Here is a 22,683-nt window from a genome sequence, read left to right on the forward strand (position 1 = left end):
GTTTGGCGGACAAATTGAGTCGTCTTCTAAAGCCTCACGAATGGACACTCAATTCTCCCACACTTCGTCAAGTATTTGCCCGCTAAGGCACCTTTGTAAAAGGAGCCCTAAAACTCTTGAAAACTATTTACAAAATCATTAAATTTATATTTAAAAAGTATCACATGCAACTAGTTTGTTTTTAGATATAAAATATTGAAGCATAATATGGTAAACCGAGTAGAGTTTTCATAGAATGATGACTCGGTATATAAAGCAAAGCATTAGATTAGATTAATGATAATGGCAGTTGATCAAAAGCTATGTTAAGATTCAGTTTTATACCATCAAAATATATTTTAAAAGAGGTTACCATTTTTACATTCAAAATATAAACTGGAATAAAATATTGCCCTTTAAATTCTGGTACTGGGCTTTTGTGTTATAGATTTTGAACATCTGTGGTGGTGATATACTATACTGGTTTTAACAAAATCAGAATGACATGTTGATTAGAATTGATGTAAAAAGCAGTTTAGATCCTTGAGGTGTGAGAAAAGAAAGATATATGTTGAAGATCTAAGCAGTGACCTTTTCTGATTTTATATAATCCTAACTCAGCTTCAACACAGAAGTTCAGTAATTTCTTTAAAAATTGCTTTTATTAGGTACTGCAATAATTGTATTGAGCAATTGCTTCTTAAAAGATCTAACAGTTTTGGTGTATGTGTTTGTTTATTAAGTTCTTGATATATAACGCCTTTTACAGTAAAATCAAAGCAATTTACAACCAGTATTATTAAGGAAGGAAAATCAAAGCAATTTACAACCAGTATTATTAAGGAAGGAAAAGAACTACATAAAATAACATGAAAGCCTAACTGGATAGGAGAGGAGGGCTGCCAAAGGCGACAGGGGGCAAAAATAGAAGGAGGTAATATTGGAGAGGGAGAGAAGGGATGCTGATAAACACAGTAGACGGGTGCTGATGAATTCATATGCTGTGGGGGGGTATGCTCTTCCATACTACGTGGCAGTACAAAACTGACAATTAGAAGAGAGGCCTGATATTTTACGGAAAAGGGAAAAAAAAGCTCTGCAAAGATGAGGTAAACTAGAAGTATGACTATTTGAAATGTCTTTTCTTCATCATTATTTTACTCCAAAAATTGTAATTTTGTAATGCAACTCGTCATTGTTTCTATTCCTCTACCACCCTCCCCTGATTCCCAAAAAGGCAGATTTTTAGAGTATAATTTCTCATGTTTTCTGTTTTACAGGAATCTAATGTACTGATTGCTGCTAACAGTCAGGGGACAATTAAGGTAAGTTATTTCTTACCCCTACTGCCTTAGAAGGTGCCATCCAAGACATGGACCAGCTATTAGTGAAACTCCCAGAAATAGGTAGGCAAGCAGCTTGCTCAATCAGAAAGAAAAGAAATTGTAGAAGCCTACCCAGTGAAAGACAGATATCATTTTTTAAAAAATTTATTGGTTGATCAGGTTAAAATAACATCCAACCCGACCATGTTTTTGCCCTGCATGGGTTGTATCAGGGGCACAAATTTAACTTTAAAACACAATATAATTCAAAATGAATAACAAATTATAAAGACTAGTAAATCATCCAAAGGACATTTTTTCTACAGAGACAACTAACATAAAGCTTCCATCACTCATTAAAACCTCCCAATTCATAAGTTGTAATAAAGGCAAAAATAGCCCAGATTACTTTAACTAAAGAGTAGAAACAGTTGAATGATTCAAAATTATCCCTCTCAAAAGCTAGGCAGGTCTCGGAGACCTAGAAAAAAAGGATAACTAAGGAACACTGGTACCATGATACAAATTATGATAAAGTAGATCAAGTTGGCGAAGGAGTGGCACTGTATTTTAAAGATGGCATTACCGTAAATAGAATAAAGACCCTGTATAAAACAAAAAATGCATTGGAATCATTATGAATAGAAATTCTGTCTGTGAAGGGGAAGCGAATAGCAGTAGAAGAACACTGTAGTCCTCCTGGCCAGGTTAAACAGTCATAGATAACTTATTATTGTGTTACAACATTTATTTCAGTTATCCCACTATTGACTGGATTAGCTGTCAAATGAAGTAGTGATTTCTAGTTCTATTGTAGTGAACCCCAGCAGTTGTTATCAACTCCATATCATTTTAATGTCTTTATAAAATGAAGTTTAATGATTGAGGTGAATGACTTTGAACAGGCTAAGGACAGCTCACAAAAAACTGAAATACAGTGGGCATGAAAGCATGAGCTGTTATTTCTGAGACCAACTATAAAGTTTAGGCTGACTAAGGAATAGAGAATGACACGGTGGCGGGTTACCCGCGGCTAGCTGCGTTTAGCCGCGGGTAACCCTCCAAAATGGGGAAGAAAAAATAGTGGCCTCTGTGGGACGGGGACAAGGCCATTCACCGCCCCGTGGAGCGGTGAATGGACTTTTCCCCGCAGTGAGGCAATCAAGGATCGCACGGTCCCCGCCATCTCCCTCCCTCCTCCTTACCGCCGGTTGAATTTCTGTCGGTCCGCGCGAAGAAAAAAAAAAAAAAAAGCCTCCTTCCTTTTCTCCTGCTCTTACTGCCATGTTCACACTGCAGCTACTAAAGCCGATAGGAAGTCTTTCCGACGTCAATTCTGACATCGGAGAGGACGTTCTGGGCCAGCCAATCGCTGCCTGGCTGGCTCAGAACGTCCTCTCCGACTTCAGAATTGAGTCGGAAAGACTTCCTGTCGGCTTTAGTAGCTGCACTGCAGCATGAGCACGGCGGTAAGAGCAGGGGAAAAGGAAGGAGGCTTTTTTTTTTTTTTGAGCGGCAGGGAGGCAGCAGGCTGGCCTTGGCTAGGGAGGGAGAAAGGTAGGCAGGCAGGATTCGGGGGTGGGGGTGGGACAAAGTGTAGAAGGCAGTGAGAGGGACATAGGAAGGAGGCACTAGGGGCACTAAAGACATAGGAAGGAGGCACTGGGGCACTAAAGACATGGGGAGGAGGCACTGGGGGCACTAAAGACAGGAAGGGGCACTAAGGACATGGGAAGGAGGCACTGGGGCACTAAAGACATGGGAAGGAGGCACCGGGGGCACTAAGGACATAGGAAGGAAAGAGGGAGGGAATAGAAAGGGACAATTCTTGGGCCTGAGTGCAGAAAGAAAAAAATGAAAGAAAGGATACACAGACAGAAGGAAACGCAACCAGAGATTCATGAAATCAATCACCAGACAGCAAAGGTAGGAAAAATGATTTTATTTTCAATTTAGTGATCAAAACGTGTCAGTTTTGAGAATTTATGTCTGCTGTCTATATTTTGCACTATATTTGTCTATTTTTCTATAGTTACTGAGGTGACCGAGCTTGCGGAGATGGGGCGGAAACAGGGTTTTAAAATTTTAGTCCTAGTAGTTTGCCGGTCCACAAAATAATTCTTTTATTTCTGCCGGTTCACGGGTGTAAAAAGGTTAAAAAACACTGATGTAGAGTATGCCGGCTTTCTTTTTTGCCCAGCCGCATGCGTTCAAAAAGCCGCGCTCGAGTTGATCAATCTTCTCCTCTCTTACAACTTCCTGTTTCCGGTTGCGTCAGAGGAGAATATTGAACAAATGAGCACCCGCATGTGCGGCTGGGCGAAAAAGAAAGCCGGCATACTCTACATCTAAGGTGAGATGGAGGGAGAGAGATGGCGGAACACTGCAATCGGTCTGGTGTCTGCTGTTTTTGTATCACTGCCTGCCTGCGCTCACGTTCCAGATCCTCCTGCATTTTTAGTGTGTACAATTGACCTGATTCGAGCTATAGATGAACATGGGGGACATGTCATTGCAAGGGAGGACAAGTCAATTGATTTATTTTATGTTCTGTTTTTACTACAGGGCAGAGGCACTAAAACAGATTCTCAGTGCAGTAGTAGTAGTGGCAGTACTCTCTTCTGTCTTCATGGTGTTTCGCAGTACTGAGGCTTATATGGATGCTGCGGGGACGGTGACGGGGCGGTGAAAGGGATGGCGGTGACGATGATGGGGCGGTGAAGGGAACGGCGGTGACGGGGCGGTGCAGAGGATGGTGGGCCGGGGACGGTGCAGTGATGGGGACAGATTTTTTCCCCGTGTCATTCTCTACTAAGGAATAAAAGATTGCTATAATTAAATGTAACGAGTATAAGGCATGTTCAACTCCTTTGCTCTTTGTTTGATCAAGGGTTTTTTGTTTCCATTCTATACTTATCTGCATTATTGTTGTAATTTGTTTGGTTTACCTAAAAAGGGGATAAAAATAGTACAAGTAATTCAAAATGCATCTTAGCAATTTGTTGATGAGGGCTTGGAAGGAACACATTTTATCCTAGGACAAACAGGCAGCATATTCTCACACAGCACGGACAGTCTGAAAAGTGAACTCTCACTTTAAATTTTAAGAGCTCTGCGACTACCCGCATCGTGCATGCGCAACTGGCTTCCCACCCAAAGAGGCTCGCGGTACCTCAGTTTTTTGTTTTCCACAGAGCGAATAAGTACTTTTTGACTAGCCTCCTGATTCTAGAGAAGCATTGAAAAGGCCAGCCATTGGAGCCACCAGAACTTCCTTAAGTTCTTTCATTACCCTCTGATGTATGCCATCTGGCCCCATTGCTTTGTCCACATCTAGTTTAGCTAGCTCCTCACGAACACAATCCTCTGAAAAGCAATCAGGGTCTACCATACCTCTATCACTATTTGTGTTTGTCTTCTTCAGCCCCACTCCCAGCACTTCAGCTGTGAACACAGAACAGAAATATTTGTTAAGCAATTCAGCCTTATCTTTATCAGTTTCTACATATTTCTCCTCTTCGCTTTTGAGTCTCACAATGCCACTTTTGCGCTTCTTCCTATTACTAATATACCTAAAAAAATGTCTTGTCCTCCTGTTTTACCATGTTTTCTTCCATTTCTATCTTTGCTTTTCTGAGTACTTGACCAACTTCTCTTAACTTTTCCAGATATTTTTGCCTGTCTTACTCTTTCTGCGATCTTTAGTAGTTTATGAAATCTAACCTCTTTTTTCTTACCTTTTTAGATTCTACTTTTTAAGAACTAAAGCAGCCTTCTTTTCCTCTTACTTTTACTTAGGTTCCATACAAAATGGTTTATTGCCCTTATAATAGCTCCTTTCAGTTTTGCTTGAACGCATATCCTAAGTTTTTGCCTAAGGTAGTGTTGGATTTCCACTTAACCAGTCATTCATCCTTCCAACAGTTTTTTCAAGGTCTCCTACCTATGACAGCGGATGGGCCTTATACTTCTTCTTGGATTGCAAAAGTGCCTTGGCATATTACTTGGAGCAGACTAAAATGCTCAAAAAGTTCACCTAGCTTTGTTTCTTTTGATCCCGGTAAATCTGGGATCACCATAGCGAAGTGAATGTTCTTTAATTGGATAGAAAATTGCATTTCAGACTGATCCAAGATGGCTGCCGCTATCTGACTGCTGAGAGGACGCCTTTGACTGTCTCTCTTACCTGTTTAAGGAATGCCAAAGAGAAGGGGTAGAAGTGTTGGTGGAGCCGCCTGATGCTCGGAAGTCCCGTTGCCTGCTGTGGATGACATTTTCAGGTGTCTTCTAAGTGAGCAGGTTTCATTGGGGAATCGCCCGCTGGGAGCGCCGGCAGAGAGTAGTGGCACAGCGAATACCCATGGGCTAGATGTTACACTGAGCCCCGACATAAGGACGCCTTCCCTTCAGCCGTTGCCGTTGGGAGCCCGCTCACCGCGAGAGGAGAGCACGACCAAGGAGAAAGTGTTCTCTCGAGAGGCCAGTGCTTCAGAGGGCTCGCTACTTGGAACAGCCCAGAGTGATTTTCTCCTCTTGAAAGAATCAGCAACCGGGACAACTTTGGCTAAAGAGGACCAAGACCTCAGAGAGGTAAACTAGCTGATTGAACAAACTTTAATGGCACAAGTAACGTTTATTTCTCCTGTTAAACCCCCTGAAGTCAGTTTAGACTCTCTCTGGGACTTAGTGTCCAATTTGGGAAATTCCCTTAATCCTCAAATAAAAAACTTGGATAAAGAAATAAAAATCCAGAAAGAAGAAATCAAATCTTTAAAACAAGATATTGTATTGCTGAAGTCCGATATTCAAGAAGAAAATAAGGACTTAAAAATTATCAAAGGAAATCAAGATTTACTTGTTAAAGATAATTTAATTATGAGAAAAAAATTGGAAGCCCTTGAAAATAATAGCCGGGCTAACAACTTGCGCTTAATTAACTTTCCAAAAATTCTATCAATCTCCCCACGAGATATGATAAAGCGTTACTTTCTGGAGATTCTTAAAATACCCGAGAACTCTTTATCACCGCTTACAAGGGTATATTATTTACCTACAAGAAATCAGGATCCTCAAAAGAAAGAAGATGATGGAAAACCACAGGAAGAACTCTTGGATGTTTCTACTTTATTGGAACAGTCAGACAGAGAAGTGGCTATTTCAGCCACTCTCTTATTGACTGTAGCTATGGCTCCAGACAAGGATTGGATTCTTAAACTTTTCTTTAAAAATAGGACTTGCTGGGCTTCCACATTCAGATATTTCCTGATGTCTCGAGAGAGAGAGACTCAGAAGAGAAGAAGGTAATTTCTAATGTTGAAACAAGGTGTGACTCAGATAGGGTTTTTTTTCTTTCTTAGGTATCCCTGTAAATGTGTCATTAGATACCGCTCCTTAAAATATGTGTTTGTAGAACCGGCTCATTTGACTGCTTTCCTTTCTCTGAAGCATCTTGAGTGTGAAGAAACACCTTCATCCATTTAATAAATTAGCTCTCTTTCAGCAGCAGATTAGGTGATTTTGTTTGCTAAGTTATCCTTTAATTTAAATTACTCTTATCGTTAATCTTGGATCCTAAAATTGAGGTCTAGTGTGTGATTAAGTTAAGATGTGTTTTCTTTTTATAGTTTGATTTATTTTCAGGATTGAAAGTAAATTTAAATATTATGTTTTCTTGATTACACTTTCTGTACAAGATGATATGCTTGATAATAATGTGAAAATCTTATAAAGAAATAAAAGAAAATTGCATTTCATTCACTTATGCCCAGGCAGGCTTGACTCTTGAAGGGCATGTCAAAGTTCACAGTGTCAAGGGTATGGCAGCCTGAGTGGCCTACCTGAGGTTAACCTCCATGGAAGAGATCTACAAAGCTGCAACATGGGATGTCTGTCCACATAGAAACATAGAAACATAGAAAGATGACGGCAGAAAAGGGCTATAGCCCATCAAGTCTGCCCACTCTACTGACCCACCCCATTAAGTCTGAGTACTAATGACCTAGTTCCTTAACTCGACCTTCGTAAGGATCCTACTAGGGCATCCCATTTATTCTTAAAGTCAATAACGCTGGTGGCCTTGATCACCTGCTCTGGAAGCTTGTTCCAGTGATCTACAACCCTTTCTGTGAAGAAATACTTCCTTATGTCACTATCGAATTTCCCTCCTCTGAGTTTGAATGGATGCCCCCTTGTGACCGAGGGTCCCCTGAGAAAGAAGATGTCTTCCTCCACCTCGACACGTCCCGTGATGTATTTAAATGTCTCAATCATGTCCCCCCTCTCCCTGCGCTCCTCTAGAGTGTAGAGCTGCAATTTGTTTAGTCTTTCTTCATACGAGAGACCCTTGAGATACGAGAGACCCTTGAGCCCCACATGTTCACTAATCTGACAGAAGTTTGGCAAGTATGTCCTGAGGAATCTCTCTGAAGTTTTGAGTCCAGTTTTAGCCATACCCCTCCCCTACATAACCCTTTTATTTAAGTTCCAGGTTGCCTTCATTAACAGTACAGAAGAATAGCTTGTTGCAAAAAAATCTTATACGAGTATTATGGTGCCCATTTTTCTTCTGTAGCTCGGGATTCCTATGTGTTAACAACTGTGTAATCTTGTTTGTCTTCAGAAAAAGCAATGTTTCTTACCTGTTACAAGTGTTCTCAGAAGACGGCAGGTTATAAGAGTCCTCACAAATTTCACTTGCTTCCCCTAGAATTTGGCTTATAATAAAGATGAGCATTACAGATAACTGAAGTGGCTGAACATAGTAACATAGTAAATGACAGCAGATAAGACCTGAACGGTCCATCAATCTGCCTTATAATTCCCCAGCGACTTATAAAAACAGAGGAAAGAGGTAGCATTTCGCTCCCCCCCCCCTCCTCATTGCCCTAAGTTCCTCCTCCCCCCTCCCTCTCTGAATTTCTGTTAGCCTCAAATCATCAGTTCCTATATTGCACCCATTACTGCGATCCTTGCCCGTCCCCCTCACAGTAACAGCTAGCCACTATACCGAACTGTATTCTTCCCTTTGTTCCTGCCTTATCGCTATACCGTTCAGCCACCAAAGTTGTATTCCATTGGACCTCATTGTATTTCACTGTAGTTTATTGTAAATTGTTACATGCTAAACTGTACTGTATTCTATTAGAAACTGTTAGATGCTAAACTGCACTCCTTCCATGATCTGTACCTGAACCCCCTCCCTGTCCACCCTTCCTCCCACTAGCTCATTTAAGTCCCTGCCCGGTCCAGGCTTCCCGACAGTGCAGCCCCCCCTTGCTAAACCCCTCCGATCAAGCCCCCTCTGCATACGATTCCGCATGGAATACCCTATTGCTCAGGTTCCAAAAGATAAATAGTTTCAGAGGTAAATCCGCTCTCACTGCTGGGATTCGGGATTAACCACTCTTTCCCTCCTGTGTTGACAAAAAAAAAAGAAAAGACTCCCCCCACTTAGCAAATTGTTTCACTCACGATCCAAACAAGCCTGCCTCCCCGCTCAAAAGGCTCCCCAAGTCCAAACATGAAGCCTCCCTTTTGGCTCCTATTTCTCCTTCTCTGCTCTTCTCTTAAGATCACCCTCTGCTTGAAACCCCCTTCCCCCAATCTACCAGACTCCCCAAATGTCATTAATACCTGCCCCAGCCTCAAAATCCCCACGCTGTTGCGCACTAGAAGTCACTCTCACAAACATAAACCCCGCAAAGCCAACCCCGCCTATTTAAAGCCTGTGCCCCCCGCCAACCTTCCCAACCTTGCCCCCGACTCTCTAACCCCAGTCCCGATACTTTACTGCAACGCCAGATCCGTATGCAACAAGACCCAAATTATGAAAGACCTCCTCACAGATTTTGACCCTGGATTCTTTTGTATCACAGAGTCCTGGATCAAAAAAGATGATTATTATACACAAAACGAGATCTGCTCCCAGGGCTTCCAAGGCCTCTTTTCTCCTAGATTAAACCGAAAAGGAGGCGGTCTGGCACTCCTCTACAAATCTTTCTTTAATGTTGAACTTCTCGAAAAAGGCAGCCACCACGCACTAGAATATATGCTAGCCTCAATCAATGATGAGCTCCATCTACACCCACTAGGTATCTTATTACTTTATCGCCCATCCACCCCCTGGAGCAATTCCTCCGAACTTGTTTACGAGACCATATCTAATGCATTCCTTAAGTTCCAAAGACTACTGATCATCGGAGATATCAATCTCCACCTTGATGACACCTCCAACATAGATGCAACCGATTTCAATAATTTCCTCATCTCTCTCGGCTTCTCCCCCCCTGCCTCCTCTCCAACCCATGAAAAAGGCCACACACTAGACCTCATCAGCTTCCTCGATCTCACGGATTTCAAAACTTCAACCGATGACATCCGTTGGGACCACGTTCCCTGGTCCGACCACTTCCTAGGAACCTTCTGTCTCCCCATCTTCATGTCTCACCTCGGAACCTCTCCTCAGTCCTCTAAGTCCATTACTTTCCGCAAGAAAATTTCAAGTGATCAGTTCTGGCCCAAATTTCTTGACAATCTCTCATCCAAGCCTAAGCCATCAGACTCTGCAACCAACTGGCACAATTGGACCACTCTCTCAGAATCCACCTACCTTTCTCTCGCCCCGCTTTCCACCAAAACCATCTCCTACTCCCGTAAGGCCCCCTGGTACCTCCCACAACACAGGGTGTTAAAACAAAAATGTCGATCCCTGGAACGCATCTGGAAAAAATCTAAATCCCCCGCAGATAAACAAACCTGGAGAGTCAACATTAAACTCTACAATAATACACTCAAAAGAGCTAGGAAAAACTTCTACGGCGACAAGATCTCCAGATCAAAAAACCAGAATAGTATGCTGTTCAATATCTGGCGCTCCTTAACTCCCAACACCAACCCTTCTATACTTCCCTCCTCCCCATCGGTGGACCTACTAGCAAACTTCTTCAATGAAAAGGTCACCGCCTTGAGAAACTCCTTCCCTCCCGTAGTCTCCTACAATCCTCTGGTGCCCGCCTTCCCCGATCCTACTACAAAGGTCCCCACCCCCGTCCCAGTCAATAGATCCTGGACTACCTTTGAGCAAGTATCCGATTCGCAGGTCCTCAAACTCTGCCTGAAATTGAAATCCTGTAACTGCACCTTGGATCCATTCCTATCCTATCTATTTGAGAAAATACCCGCACAGGCCATCTCCTCTCTCACTATACTCATAAATTCTGCCCTATCATCGGGCCTCTTCTCCCCTGAAATGGGACACATTGCACTGACCCCCCTACTGAAGAAAGCTGACCTAGACCCCTCCTCCCCATCCAATTATCGCCCAATAGCAAACATTCCGCTCCTAACCAAACTGCTAGAGTCCATCGTCTCCTCCCAACTCTCAGCCTACCTGTAAAGATTCTCTGTCCTCCTACCCTATCAATACGGCTTCAGACCCAACTTCAGTACCGAAACCCTCCTGGCCTCCCTAATCTCGAAGATCCAACAACTTCATTCTCACAAAAAATTTGCCGTTCTCCTTCAATTCGACCTCTCTGCTGCCTTTGACGTTGTCCACCATGACATTCTAATCTTCCTACTCTCCGAGATAGGCATCAGTTCCACAGTCCTTGACTGGTTCTCAAACTTCTTACGTTCTCGCTCTTACACCGTCACCAAACATGGTTCCTCTTCCTCCCCATGGAAACCGACTTGTGGAGTCCCACAAGGCTCCCCCCTATCTCCCATCCTTTTCAACATTTATATGTCCTCCCTGAATCTTCTCCACCTGTCCCCCCTAGAAACACTCTACACTTACGCCGACGATATCCTGGTCCTCATCGAGACTGACGCGAACCTCACCAATCTCGCAGCTAACATTTCTTCTTGCATAACCAACCTTCAATCCTGGGCTCACACTGTACAAATGAAATTGAACGAGTCCAAAACCAAACTACTATGGCTCGGCCCTAAACTTGATCAATTACCCTCTTCCATCCCACTGCCCACAGGCTCCTCTCTACAGTTAGAGTTCTCTAGCAAAGTTCTGGGCATCACCATAGATTCATCATTATCCTTCAATGACCACCTCAACTCCCTGATAAAAAAATGCTTCTGCAGCCTTCACATACTGAGGAAAGTGAGGTCCTGCTTCCACCAAAAACATTTCGCCGTCCTCGTACAATCCATTATCCTCTCCAGATTGGATTATTGCAATTCCATTTACCTAAGCTTAACAAAGAAAAGCCTTCACAGACTCCAACTAATCCAGAACACCGCGGCCAAACTTATCTTCTCAAAAAGTAAATTTGACCATGTCTCACCGCTCCTATCCAAACTCCACTGGTTGCCCGTTATTTCCAGGGTCCACTTCAAATGTGCCTGCCTAACCTTCAAGATCCTCCATGGTATCCTTCCTCCTTTTATCCCTCTATCCTGGAATTCCTCAAATCCAACATCCACTAGATCCACACATAAATTAAAACTATCCTACCCCTCCTTAAAAGGCATCTCCCTGGTTGGTAAACTTGGCTCTTCCCTCCCTTTCAGAATCACTCAGCTCTGGAACTCCCTTCCCCTCTCCGCAATCTGAGCCCCCTTCTACCATTCCGTAAGCTTCTGAAGACCTGGCTCTTCTCCAAAACGTAACCCCGTCCCCTTCCTGGCACTCTCACACCTAACCTCTCTTCTCTCTTACTTATATTATTACATTGGAGTTCCGTTCCTTCCCTAACCTTGTAAACCGTGTCGAGCTCCATCTGCGGAGATGATGCGGTATATAAACCCAAGATTTAGTTTAGTTTAGTTTAGTTTATAATTACATTCTTTACAATTTCATAAATACATTAAAATACTTTTTTTTTCTTTGTTGTTTCTGGGCCATAGAACTTAGAAGTCTACCCAATACTATCCTTAGACTCTAACTATTAGAGTTGCTAGTTTTACCAATTTTCCTTCTCTGGAAAATATTTGGTTCTATATTAATACCTTTCAAATATTTAAATTTCTGTATTATATCACACCTGTCCCTCCTCATCTCCAAATATACATGAGGTCTTCTAGTCTCTTCGCGTACTTCTTCTTGACATAAACTCCCTACCATTTTTGTTGCTTTCCTCTGGATCACTTCAAGTCTTTTTACACCTTTTGTCTGGAGGGCAGGCTCTGTTGCAAGGAGAGGTGTGGTTATAGCACTGAAAGTCCTCTGTTTTTTCAAACAAGTGCCTTGTCTGTGACCTCACTGTTTGAGCTAAGTGTAACATTGCATTCTCTCATATCTTTTACTACTGGTTTTGGATTTTTGATTATTCTGTTGTTGTGAATTTCTATGCTTTCTCAAAAAAAAAAAAAAAATTCAGACTTTTTCTTATCTGTACCTGTGCACACAGCTTAGATGAATTTTTCTGAACTGTTGAATCTCTTTTTACTGTCAGCCTTGGTGGAAACTAGATATTTATCAGTGGCCTGTCTAAAAACTTTATTTCTTTCTTCAAAGTATTTGTGCTAGTCTCCTCCCCTCTCCCCCCCCCCTCACACACACACCTTTTGTCTGGAGGTAGGCTCTATTGCAGAGTTATGGAAAGGTGTTTTAATAGAAAATAGCATTGCAGATAGGTTTCATAGCTAGCACAGCTCACAAATCTCTGGTTGCTTAGACCCTCCCACCTTGTGCTTACACTACGTATATACTAATTCTCATCTGCTTGGTTCTCTGCTGAATTAAGGACATATTATCTCACCCACCCCTGGGTTTGCTACTGATAAGTATTCTTTATCACTGGGTTGCCTATATATCAATTCCCATATCAACCAATCAGGATGACTTTTATTCAGTGCAATCATTTAGTTCCAAGGCACACTATCTAGAGACTTAGGGCTTGCCCAATCTGTCTTCAGCTTTCTAGTATTAAGGAAGAGCTCTGTAATCTTAAGCAGGAATTGGATGCAATCAAAGCAGCTTCCATCACTCCACAGAATCATACCAACTGTCTCCAGATTTCTACTATTAAAGAGGAACACAGTAATCTTAAGCAGGAATTGGATGCAATCAAAGCAGCTTCCATCACTCCACAGAGTCATACCAATTTACCACCACTGCATTAAAGAGTAATGCAATCAAGGAATAAATGGATCACAGTAGGGTCAAGTAGTCTGCGACATATGACACAAACATCCACCCTCACAGTTACACCTACAGAATTCTTTTTCTCCATTAGAGCATTTCAGTGCTCAAGAAGAATTAAAACGGAACTGGAATCGGTGAAGTTAACTCAGGAAAAGTAAGAAAGCTCAATCCAGAAAATTATTGTTTTTATGGGATTCCATCATCAGAGGCATTAACCTTAGAACACAAGTCAAGGAGCCTAAAATAGTGAAGTGTCTCCCAGGATCCTCGGCTACCAGGAGTACCAAACAAATATTGTCAGTGGTCAGGGAAGAAACTAACTCCTATTGTACTTCCCTTTTAACTTTTGTAAACCGTGTCAAGCTCTGTATAAGGGCATAACACAGAAAGAATTGAGAAGATTGCAAGTAATACAAAATACAGCAATAAAAATTATCACCAATTCAAAAAAATATGATCATGTGACACCACTTCTGAAAAAAAGCACATTGGTTACCAATCTCTTATAGAATCACATACAAAATTGCATTAATAACCTTCAAAATCCGACTATCAAATGCACCAATATTTCTTGACCGTCTTCTTATACCATATACTCCATTTAGGATAAGGGTGCCCAAAAAGGTCGATCGCGATTGACCAGTAGATCGCAAAGGCAACGCAAGTCTACAGAAGCGCCGAGCATACCAGCCTTTCCCCCAACGTCAATTCTGGCGTTGGAGAGGAAGTTCCGGGCCAGCCAATTGCTGCTTGGCTGGCCTGGAACTTCCTCTCCGATGTCAGAATTGATGTTGGGAGGAAGGCTGCTAGCCTGTTCGGGGAGCAGGGAGAACTCAGTGGCAACGGCGGCTTGGGGGCCTGTTCCCAGGCGGCGGTGGCAGAAAGAAAGGACAGACAGGGAGATAGAAAGAAAGAAAGGGAGGACAGGGAGATAGAAAGAAAGAAAGGAGGGACAGGGAGATAGAAAGAAAGGGGGCAGGGAGAGAGAAAGAAAAAGTTGGGGTAGGGAATGGAATGTGGCACGGAGAAGGCATGGAGAGAGGAAGAAAAAGTTGGACAGTCGGAAGAAGAAAGTGCAACCAGACATGAAATCACCACACAACAAAGGTAGGAAAAATTATTTTATTTTCAATTTACTGATCAAAATGTATCCGTTTTGAGAATTTATATCTGCTGTCTATATTTTGCACTATGGCCCCCTTTTACTAAACTGCAGTTGCGGATTTTAGCACAGGGAGCCTATGAGCATCGAGAACAGCGCGGGGCATTCAGCGCAGCTCCCTGCACTAAAAAACGCTATCATGGTTTAGTAAAAAGGGAGGGGGTATATTTGTCTAATTTTGTATAGTTGTTACTGAGGTGACATTGCATATTTTAAAGTCTTCTGCCTTGATCTCTTTGAAAAAAAAACTGAATATAAATGATAATTAACATCTTTGCTGCGTACAGTGTACTTTGTGTTTTTTATAATTTTATTGTTGGTAGATCATTTTGACTTGGTCATTTTAAAAGTAGTTCGCAAGCCAAAAAAGTGTGGGTATCCCTGATTTAGGACATTAAAATCTACAGAGCAGCATCTTTTGACTATTCCTTCTCTAAAAGTTATTGGGACAAGGAGGACTACTAATTTTTCGGTTATAGCTCCTCAGCTTTATCAAGCTATTTGCATAATAAAAGTCTCTTTAAAAAGCATTCTATATAGGGATGCCTTTGAGATACAGATAAGATGATCAGTCTATGTTTAAAAATAAATCAATTTTATATTTTAACATCCAATAAGTAATCAAGCCTCATTAGCAGGACTTAATTTTTTATCTTTCTCCCTTTTTCATTACTCATTTCCCCCACCCCACCCCCCGATGTGTTACCCATATACTGTATTTTTTGCTCCATAAGACGCACCCTAGATTCAGAGGAAGAAAACAAGAAAAAAAATTCTGAACAAAATTCTCCTGGCCAGGATCTGCACCCAACCCCACACTCCTTGCCAAGCTCTATACCCTGTCCCCCCTCTGGTTAGTCCCACTAACTAACAATTTTTTACACACACTCCCTACCTTTTTTAATCCACCTCCCCCAGTACCCTTAATTTGTATTTATGCTTGCTTATTTAAATCAATCTATTTGGGTAAACTCCAGGATCAAAATTGGTGGATTTAAAATAGTATGGAAACAATGGATAAAAGCAGGTATACGTACTTTAAAAGATATAATAATAAATGGATCACTGCTTAGTTTTTCACAATTGCAACAAAAATTTGGATTAGATAAAACACAATATTTTAAATGGATGCAATTGAAGCAGGCCATTCAGGAAGGGTTCCCTGAATGGAAGAATCTAAACACTCAATATAGTTTACCAATCCTTTGTTTTCAAGCGGATTTTCAAGGACACCAAGCCGCAAAATGGTATAAGAATATAAACGAATTTTTAAACAAAAAAAAGAGATCAGGACTTAGGGATATTTGGAGTATTGAGATAGGACAGATAATTTCTCCATCTCAATGGCAAAAATTTTGGTCCTGGAGAATACATACTACAAGATCAGCATCTATGAGTCAAACATGGTTGTTTATATTACATAGAGTTTTATGGACCCCTACGAGATTACAAAAATTAGATAGTAATAGATCTAATAGATGCTGGCATTGTAGGATAGAAGTGGGGACATTGGACCATTTACTATTCCTTTTGGAAATTAATTTGGCCCCAAATTAATAATTTATTAGAAAATCATGTTGGACTATCATATGATACAATATTATTTGGAACAGCAATGAGAACACAAAGTCCGATTTCAGCTAGCAATAATAAACTTTTATTAATTTTAACAGGGGTCGCCATACAGCAAATTACTCAGAACTGGAAGGATTACACTAAATTGAATTACACTTTTTGGTGGAATTCAATTTGTCATATATATAAAATGGAAAAAGTATTGGCATTACAACAAGGTTATATTAAAAAATTTAATAAAATATGGGGACCATTGACAAATTATTCTACTGATCAGATATAATAACACATGTATAGAACATATAGAAGGGGTAGGGAGGGAAAACTATTGTAATATTAATATGATATAAAATTCTGATAAAGGGTTTATTTAATTCACATTGTAAGAACATTTAATAATAATTTCAAGTGTTTTTCATAATTGAATGTATTACATGTATTTCACTTGATGTAAGAATTTAAAAAAAGAATAAAAAATATTTAAAAAAAAAAAAAAAAAAAACATTTGTAGGCAGTTGACAAACACTGAACTTCACTAATACCTCCCATTATTATTTTTTTTAATATCGACTTTAAAGTCACTTTGTTTGTCACGGTGCGTCCCTTCCTCAAGCCCTGCGCCCTGATGAGATGCAGGAGGAAGAGGAAAAATAGCACAAACCGCAATCGCAACAGCCCAGTACTGCTCTCAACCTTCATTTTTGCAAAACCCAGAACTCTGGGGTACCGGGAAACTGGCCACGTGGAGCTACCTCTTTGCGTACGCGTCTCTTTTTAATTTTTTCTTCCTCTTCCTCCTCAAGTCTGACATGGCGAATGGTGGAGGGATAACTTGGGCAGAGGTCCAGAAGCCGAGCAAGACCCCCGCTGCTCATGCACTTGCGGCTAAAGCTTTACTTCTTCTCACACCGGCAGAAGGCTGACACACAACACGCGTGGACCAGGGCGTGGACCAGGCCATGACCCAGTGCCTCAGGAACATAAGAATTGCAGCTGCTGGGTCAGACCAGTGGTCCATCGTGCCCAGCAGTCCGTTCCCGCGACAGCCCCTAGGTCAAAGACCAGTGCCCTAACTGAGATCAGCTCTACCTGCGTACGCTCCAGTTCATCAGGAACTTGTCTAACTTTGTCTTGAATCCCTGGAGGGTGTTTTCACCTATAACAGCGTTCCAGTTTTCCACCACTCTTTGGGTGAAGAAGAACTTCCTTACGTTTGTACGGAATCTATCCCCTTTTAACTTTAGAGAGTGCCCTCTCGTTCTCCCTACCTTGGAGAGGGTGAACAACCTGTCTTTATCTACTAAGTCTATTTCCTTCAGTATCTTGAATGTTTCTATCGTGTCTCCTCTTTTCAATGGAGAAGAGGCACAGTTTCTCTAATCTCTAGCTGTACGGCAACTCCTCCAGCCTCTTTACCCTTTCGAGTAGTACCGTGTCCTTCATGTACAGCGACCAGTGCTGGACGCAGTATTCCAGTTGAGGGCATACCATGACCCGGTACAGTGGCATGATAACCCTCTCCAATCTGTTTGTGATCCCATTCTTAATCATTCCTAGCATTCTGTTCGCCATTGCGCAGACAGCTTCATCGATTTGTTGACCAGTACTCCCAAGTCTCTTTCATGGGGGGGTCTCTCCAAGTACCACCCTGGACATCTTGTATTCGTGTATAAGATTTTTATTATCGACGTGCATCACTTTACACTTATCCACGTTGAACCTCATTTGCCATGTTGCGGCCCATTTCTCGGGCGTGTTTATGTCATGTTGCAGATATTCGTGAGAACAGAGGCAGCCATTCACAGAGCGGTGCGAGACAAGGCAGGAAGCGAAAAACTCGCACCTGCCTGCTTACCACTCTGCCACTGAGGAGAAAGCCAGAGGGAAGGGCAGGAGGCTGAAAGCTCCTGCCCTACAACGCCGGACCGCAGAGGAATTAAGGTAGGGGAGGGGGGTTAGTTAGTATTCGCTCCATAAGTCTCACCCTTATTTTCCACCCACTTTTTGGGGGGGAAAAAGTGTCTTATAGAGTGAAAAATATGGCATGTTATAAATGTATTGCTATGTAACTGTTTGGCATGTCCCCTTCACTCCACTAAGGATTTTGTAGCTCTGTCATATCTGCACTCGGCCATTTCTTCTCCAAGCTAAAGAGCATTAACTTCTCTAGCCCTTTCAAGTTCAACTTTATTTGATACACCGCTAATATGTAGAAAAACATCAAAGTGGTTTACAATTTCTAAAATAGGTAATTAGGGGAAAGTAAACCATTAGACAAAATGTAAGAGATAATAAAATGAAGAGGGTCAAGAGAGTACACACGAAGTGGGTGGAGTATTACAATCTGATAGGTAGGATAATAGCAGAAAGCATTGTATGAGTAAGATATATTCTCTAAGGAGAGACTCCAGGTTGTAGAAAAGCTTGAAAGAAAAAGTACACCTTAAGGCAGCAGCCCTTGAATGCTTTATGAGAGAGTTCCTCAAATGAGTCACTCCATCCCCATGATCATTTTAGTGGCCTTTCTCTTGACTTTTCTAATTCTGATATATTGTTTTTGAGATGCAGTGACTAGAATTGCACACAATATTCAAAGTGTACTTACACCATGGAGCAGTATAGAGGCACTATGATATACTTTGTTCTCAGTTAGCCTTTCTTGCTCTGTAAAATGACTTAATTGATTACTCGTAATTTTTTTGTGTCTCGGATTGTCAAAGAAAACATGCAAACCTGTTCAACTTCTAATGCATTCAGTAGCTAGATTGATGATGGTCATTCCTAGGGTTGCCCATATTACTCCAATCATACAAGCTCTCCACCTGTTCAACAAAGAATTTGCTATAAAGCTCTGTCGTTCATCAAATATTGCACTCCTCATCTCCTACTTGCTTTCAAAATTTGTGGGAAATCTATCAACCCGCAAGATGTTTGAGATATGAGGGAGGGATGTTGTTCATCAGTTAAAAGAAAATGGGATTTGTTATGTTAAATCTAGAATATCTATTTTCTATTGCCAGTAAGAATCGCTGGAATTCAATTCCAGGTATAATGAGATTATGCAAAGATCATATGTCTTTTAAGAAAATGTTAAAACACAATTATTTGTGGACACCTTTCTCTAACCCTGTGGTTATTTTTTATTTTAGATTTAAAGAATTCTGTTTTAAGGAAATTTGTGGGGAAGATTGACTTTATTTGTTTATTGCATTTTATAATGTTTGTTTGTGCTTGAAATTGTGGATGTAAATGTTTTGTACATCGCTTAGATTTAAGCGATTCATAATTTTTTTAAATGAATAAAAAATAAACAAACATAAATGTTGCCATACTGGAACAGGCTGAAGGTCCATCAGCCTAGTATCCTGTTTCCTGCAGTAGACTTTCAAGATCACACAAGTAGCTGACATCATTGTTGCATAATGTGAAAAAATATGTTTGTGATACTTGTTCCCCCTCCCCTGAAAAAAAAATATTACTCAGAAAAATAGAACTTACTGATGAAAACCAGGTAACAGGATGCTATTTGTCTTTAAGTGAATGGCAAAGAAACCATTTAGCCCAATTAAAAACTGGTAGGTCAATGTACAAAGCAGTTACCTAGATTAGGGCAGCCATTAGCTGCATAAATGGCTTAGCCGGAGGTGAAGAGGAAGTGATGTCACCATCTTTGAAGGCTGTTTGAGCTGTGAGCTCCATTCCCTCAGCGCACAATAGTAAGTTAATTCCTTTCCATTCATCACAGCTGCACATAAAAATTGCAAATAGAACATTATAAGAGAGCCCACTCCAGAATAACATGTTTTCAAACATCTCAAACGCCATTGATTTAAAGAAATTGCATTTCCAAGCTGCAAGAATGCAGTTCTGAAATCAAGATGGTGCCAGCATCAGAGCGAACAGCACAAACAGAGATATGGATTACACATGAAGGTACCCGAGCACTATAGAAGCAGGCAAATGAAGGAGGAAACCCCTAATCCACTTTCAACATTCGGAGATATCTTCCAGGAAATTAGAACTGACTTGAAAGTAGTTCATTCACAACTGACCTCTTTAGCGGCAGGCCTCGGAGGCAAAATTGCAGAGTTGGCCATAGGGTGGAGGAAGCGGAAGGCCGACTAGATGAGCATGCAGAGGCCCTTACCAGTCTTGACACACAGTTGCAAGAACATAAAAAAGAAGCCTACATTATGGACAAATTGGAAGATAACATAGCATAAAACTTTATTTATAGCCCGCTAGTATTACAATTGACAGTGACTTACAGAAGAGTCAAGATGTACAAAAGAGATTAGGAATGAGGGGACAGTTTCTATATTGGATACATTCTTTATATAGGGCACCCTTATCCTGAATAAAAATCATTGAGATCTATAGAGGTATATGCGTTGTCGCTAAATTTTGTTTTATCTGTAGAACCTCTAGCACAACAAATACAAGATGCTAGAACTATCAAAGGAATACAGTGTGGTAGAGAGTCTCATAATACAGTATTATGCTATTTGCTGTTGACATTCTATTAAAATTATCTAATCCAAATGAGTCTTTGGCTGTTGTTAGCTGCTGTGTCAAACAAATATGTATAGCATAATGCATTTATATATGTATCATAAACATTGAAAGATACTGTAAGTATATGGCATTTTTGAACTATGATCCTTATTTTCAGCACTGTTTGCTTGTGTTGAAAAAACAAAACCAACCATTTCTTTGCTTTTTCATGTGATTTGGTAACATCTCATCAGTTCCTTCAGAGACTTCATTCTTCTCAGTTGATTTTCCTGTCTTCTCAAAACTTTGAAAATCTTTTCTCTTCTCATATGTTTCCAGTTTTGTAACTGTTTCTACTTCATCCCCAGTGCTGGAAAGGTCACTCGTGCACTGAGCTATATCTGTACTCTGTAGTTTTTAAACAAATCTCTGCAGCTCTCCTCAGCTTGTTAAGCAAATCCACGTTTAAGCTGAAACGACAAGTTTGAGAAAAGTTCTGTAAGATCGGAAACATGCTCTTTCTAATAAGAGTTCGTTTGAAAATGTTTCCAGAATATTCTTTTTTGTAAACACTGGTTAAAAATACCCAATTTTTGACATTTTTTGAAAAACACAAACTTTACCTTGAAATTATAAAATAATAATTAGCTAGTAAGTTGAAATTGTATATTTGAGAACAAAGTCATGTCGCAAAATGATAGACAAAATTTGATGGGGATATTATTACAGGAGCCATAGAAGGCTAAACTTTGAATTTGTTTAGCACAATCTATTTTTTCGGCCCACTTTGAGACTTTTTTTTACATACCTCAGTTTAAAAAAATGAAAATCCACATTACTTCCATTGACTAGATTGTAAAAAGTTGTATAAGACTGCCAAGTTTCATTGATTTTGCTTCAATGGCCAAGGAACTATTTTGACTCAAAGTTGCCAACATTGTGCAGGATCATGGTATGGTACGAAACAAAGAGCTACATCTCCACAAGTATTTCACTGGCAGATCTTAAACTTTACCAGAGTTTGATTGGATCTCATAAGGTTTAGCATACAAAGCGTCATCAAAATCTGTGATGGGGAGCCCTAGACCAGTTGACATGGAATGACCCAAAAATAGTTTGGTTTAAGTATTTCAAAACACTCCCCCTGCTTATTACTGCCTAGGCTTTAGTAAATATTGTATGGGGCTTTTTTTGTGTGTGTGTCATATTTACTGTTTGATACTATTTCTGTTTGCCACTTACCTGCTTCTCTTTCTAAGGTTTTGGAGCTGGTGTGAAGGGGTCATCAACAGAGATGTAAAGGCCACAGCCTGCTGACATAACAATACTCTCCTGAGATCTGCAGTGGCGGCAAGATATGATACTAGCTACTGTCATCCCAAAGCCATCAGGTTTTTCTTTCATGGACTTTCTTAGGAACTTTTGAGAGAAGGGGATACATTGTCAGCAGTATACCCTCAATAAGACTATACCTGGTGCTGCTTTTTGAGAGTGGGGGACTGGGGGTTTATTTACACTTTTGTGATGAGAAAACAAATTCTTTTAACTAAAAATATTATAAAAATAAATGGTTTATGAAGCCATGGCTTAATTTTGGAAGACTTTTCTTTTGTGAGCAAGGTGGCTGGCTTCTGGACCACATGTAGAATTTGATGAGACATAGATACAAATTCAGACTTTGTTTCCTGGCCTTCAAGTCTACTGTTCTGAATGCTGTGAAGTGTTTAATGGAACTAAAAGTAAAACATGAAAAGGTGAATACTCGGTCAAAATGGATAGAATTTGTGGAAAACATGGTATCAAGAATGACAGAAAAGACCAAGCTGTTCAACAGAGCACCTTTTTGTTTCTGAATTATACAATTATGCAGGAAGTGACTGAATTTTCAGTAGAAACAATGCAGGACATTATTTCCTTCCATGTTTAATTTTAGATGCCTCAGAAATTATAAAGGATATAATTTTTCACACTTTGAAATCCCAAATAAGTTTATAGAAAGCTGCATTAGCAAATAAGATGTGGTGTCTCCTGTCTTCTGAAGGGCA

General features: G+C 40.7%; 1 protein-coding gene across 5 annotated transcripts in view; it reads left to right on the plus strand.

Annotated features, from left to right (window-relative positions):
• COP1 (COP1 E3 ubiquitin ligase) overlaps positions 1–22,226 on the plus strand; it is a 468,098-nt gene extending 445,872 nt beyond the window's left edge. For all 5 annotated transcript variants that reach the window (XM_033917061.1, XM_033917057.1, XM_033917058.1 and 2 more), the window contains 2 exons: positions 1,260–1,304; positions 21,898–22,226. In XM_033917061.1, the coding sequence (XP_033772952.1) occupies positions 1,260–1,304; positions 21,898–21,915 (63 nt within the window). In that variant the 3' untranslated portion in view covers positions 21,916–22,226. The remainder of the gene's footprint in view (positions 1–1,259; positions 1,305–21,897) is intronic.
• Positions 22,227–22,683: the final 457 nt, after the last annotated feature.

Source organism: Geotrypetes seraphini, chromosome 12, assembly GCF_902459505.1.
Source record: "Geotrypetes seraphini chromosome 12, aGeoSer1.1, whole genome shotgun sequence".
In the NCBI taxonomy this organism is placed as follows: domain Eukaryota; kingdom Metazoa; phylum Chordata; class Amphibia; order Gymnophiona; family Dermophiidae; genus Geotrypetes; species Geotrypetes seraphini.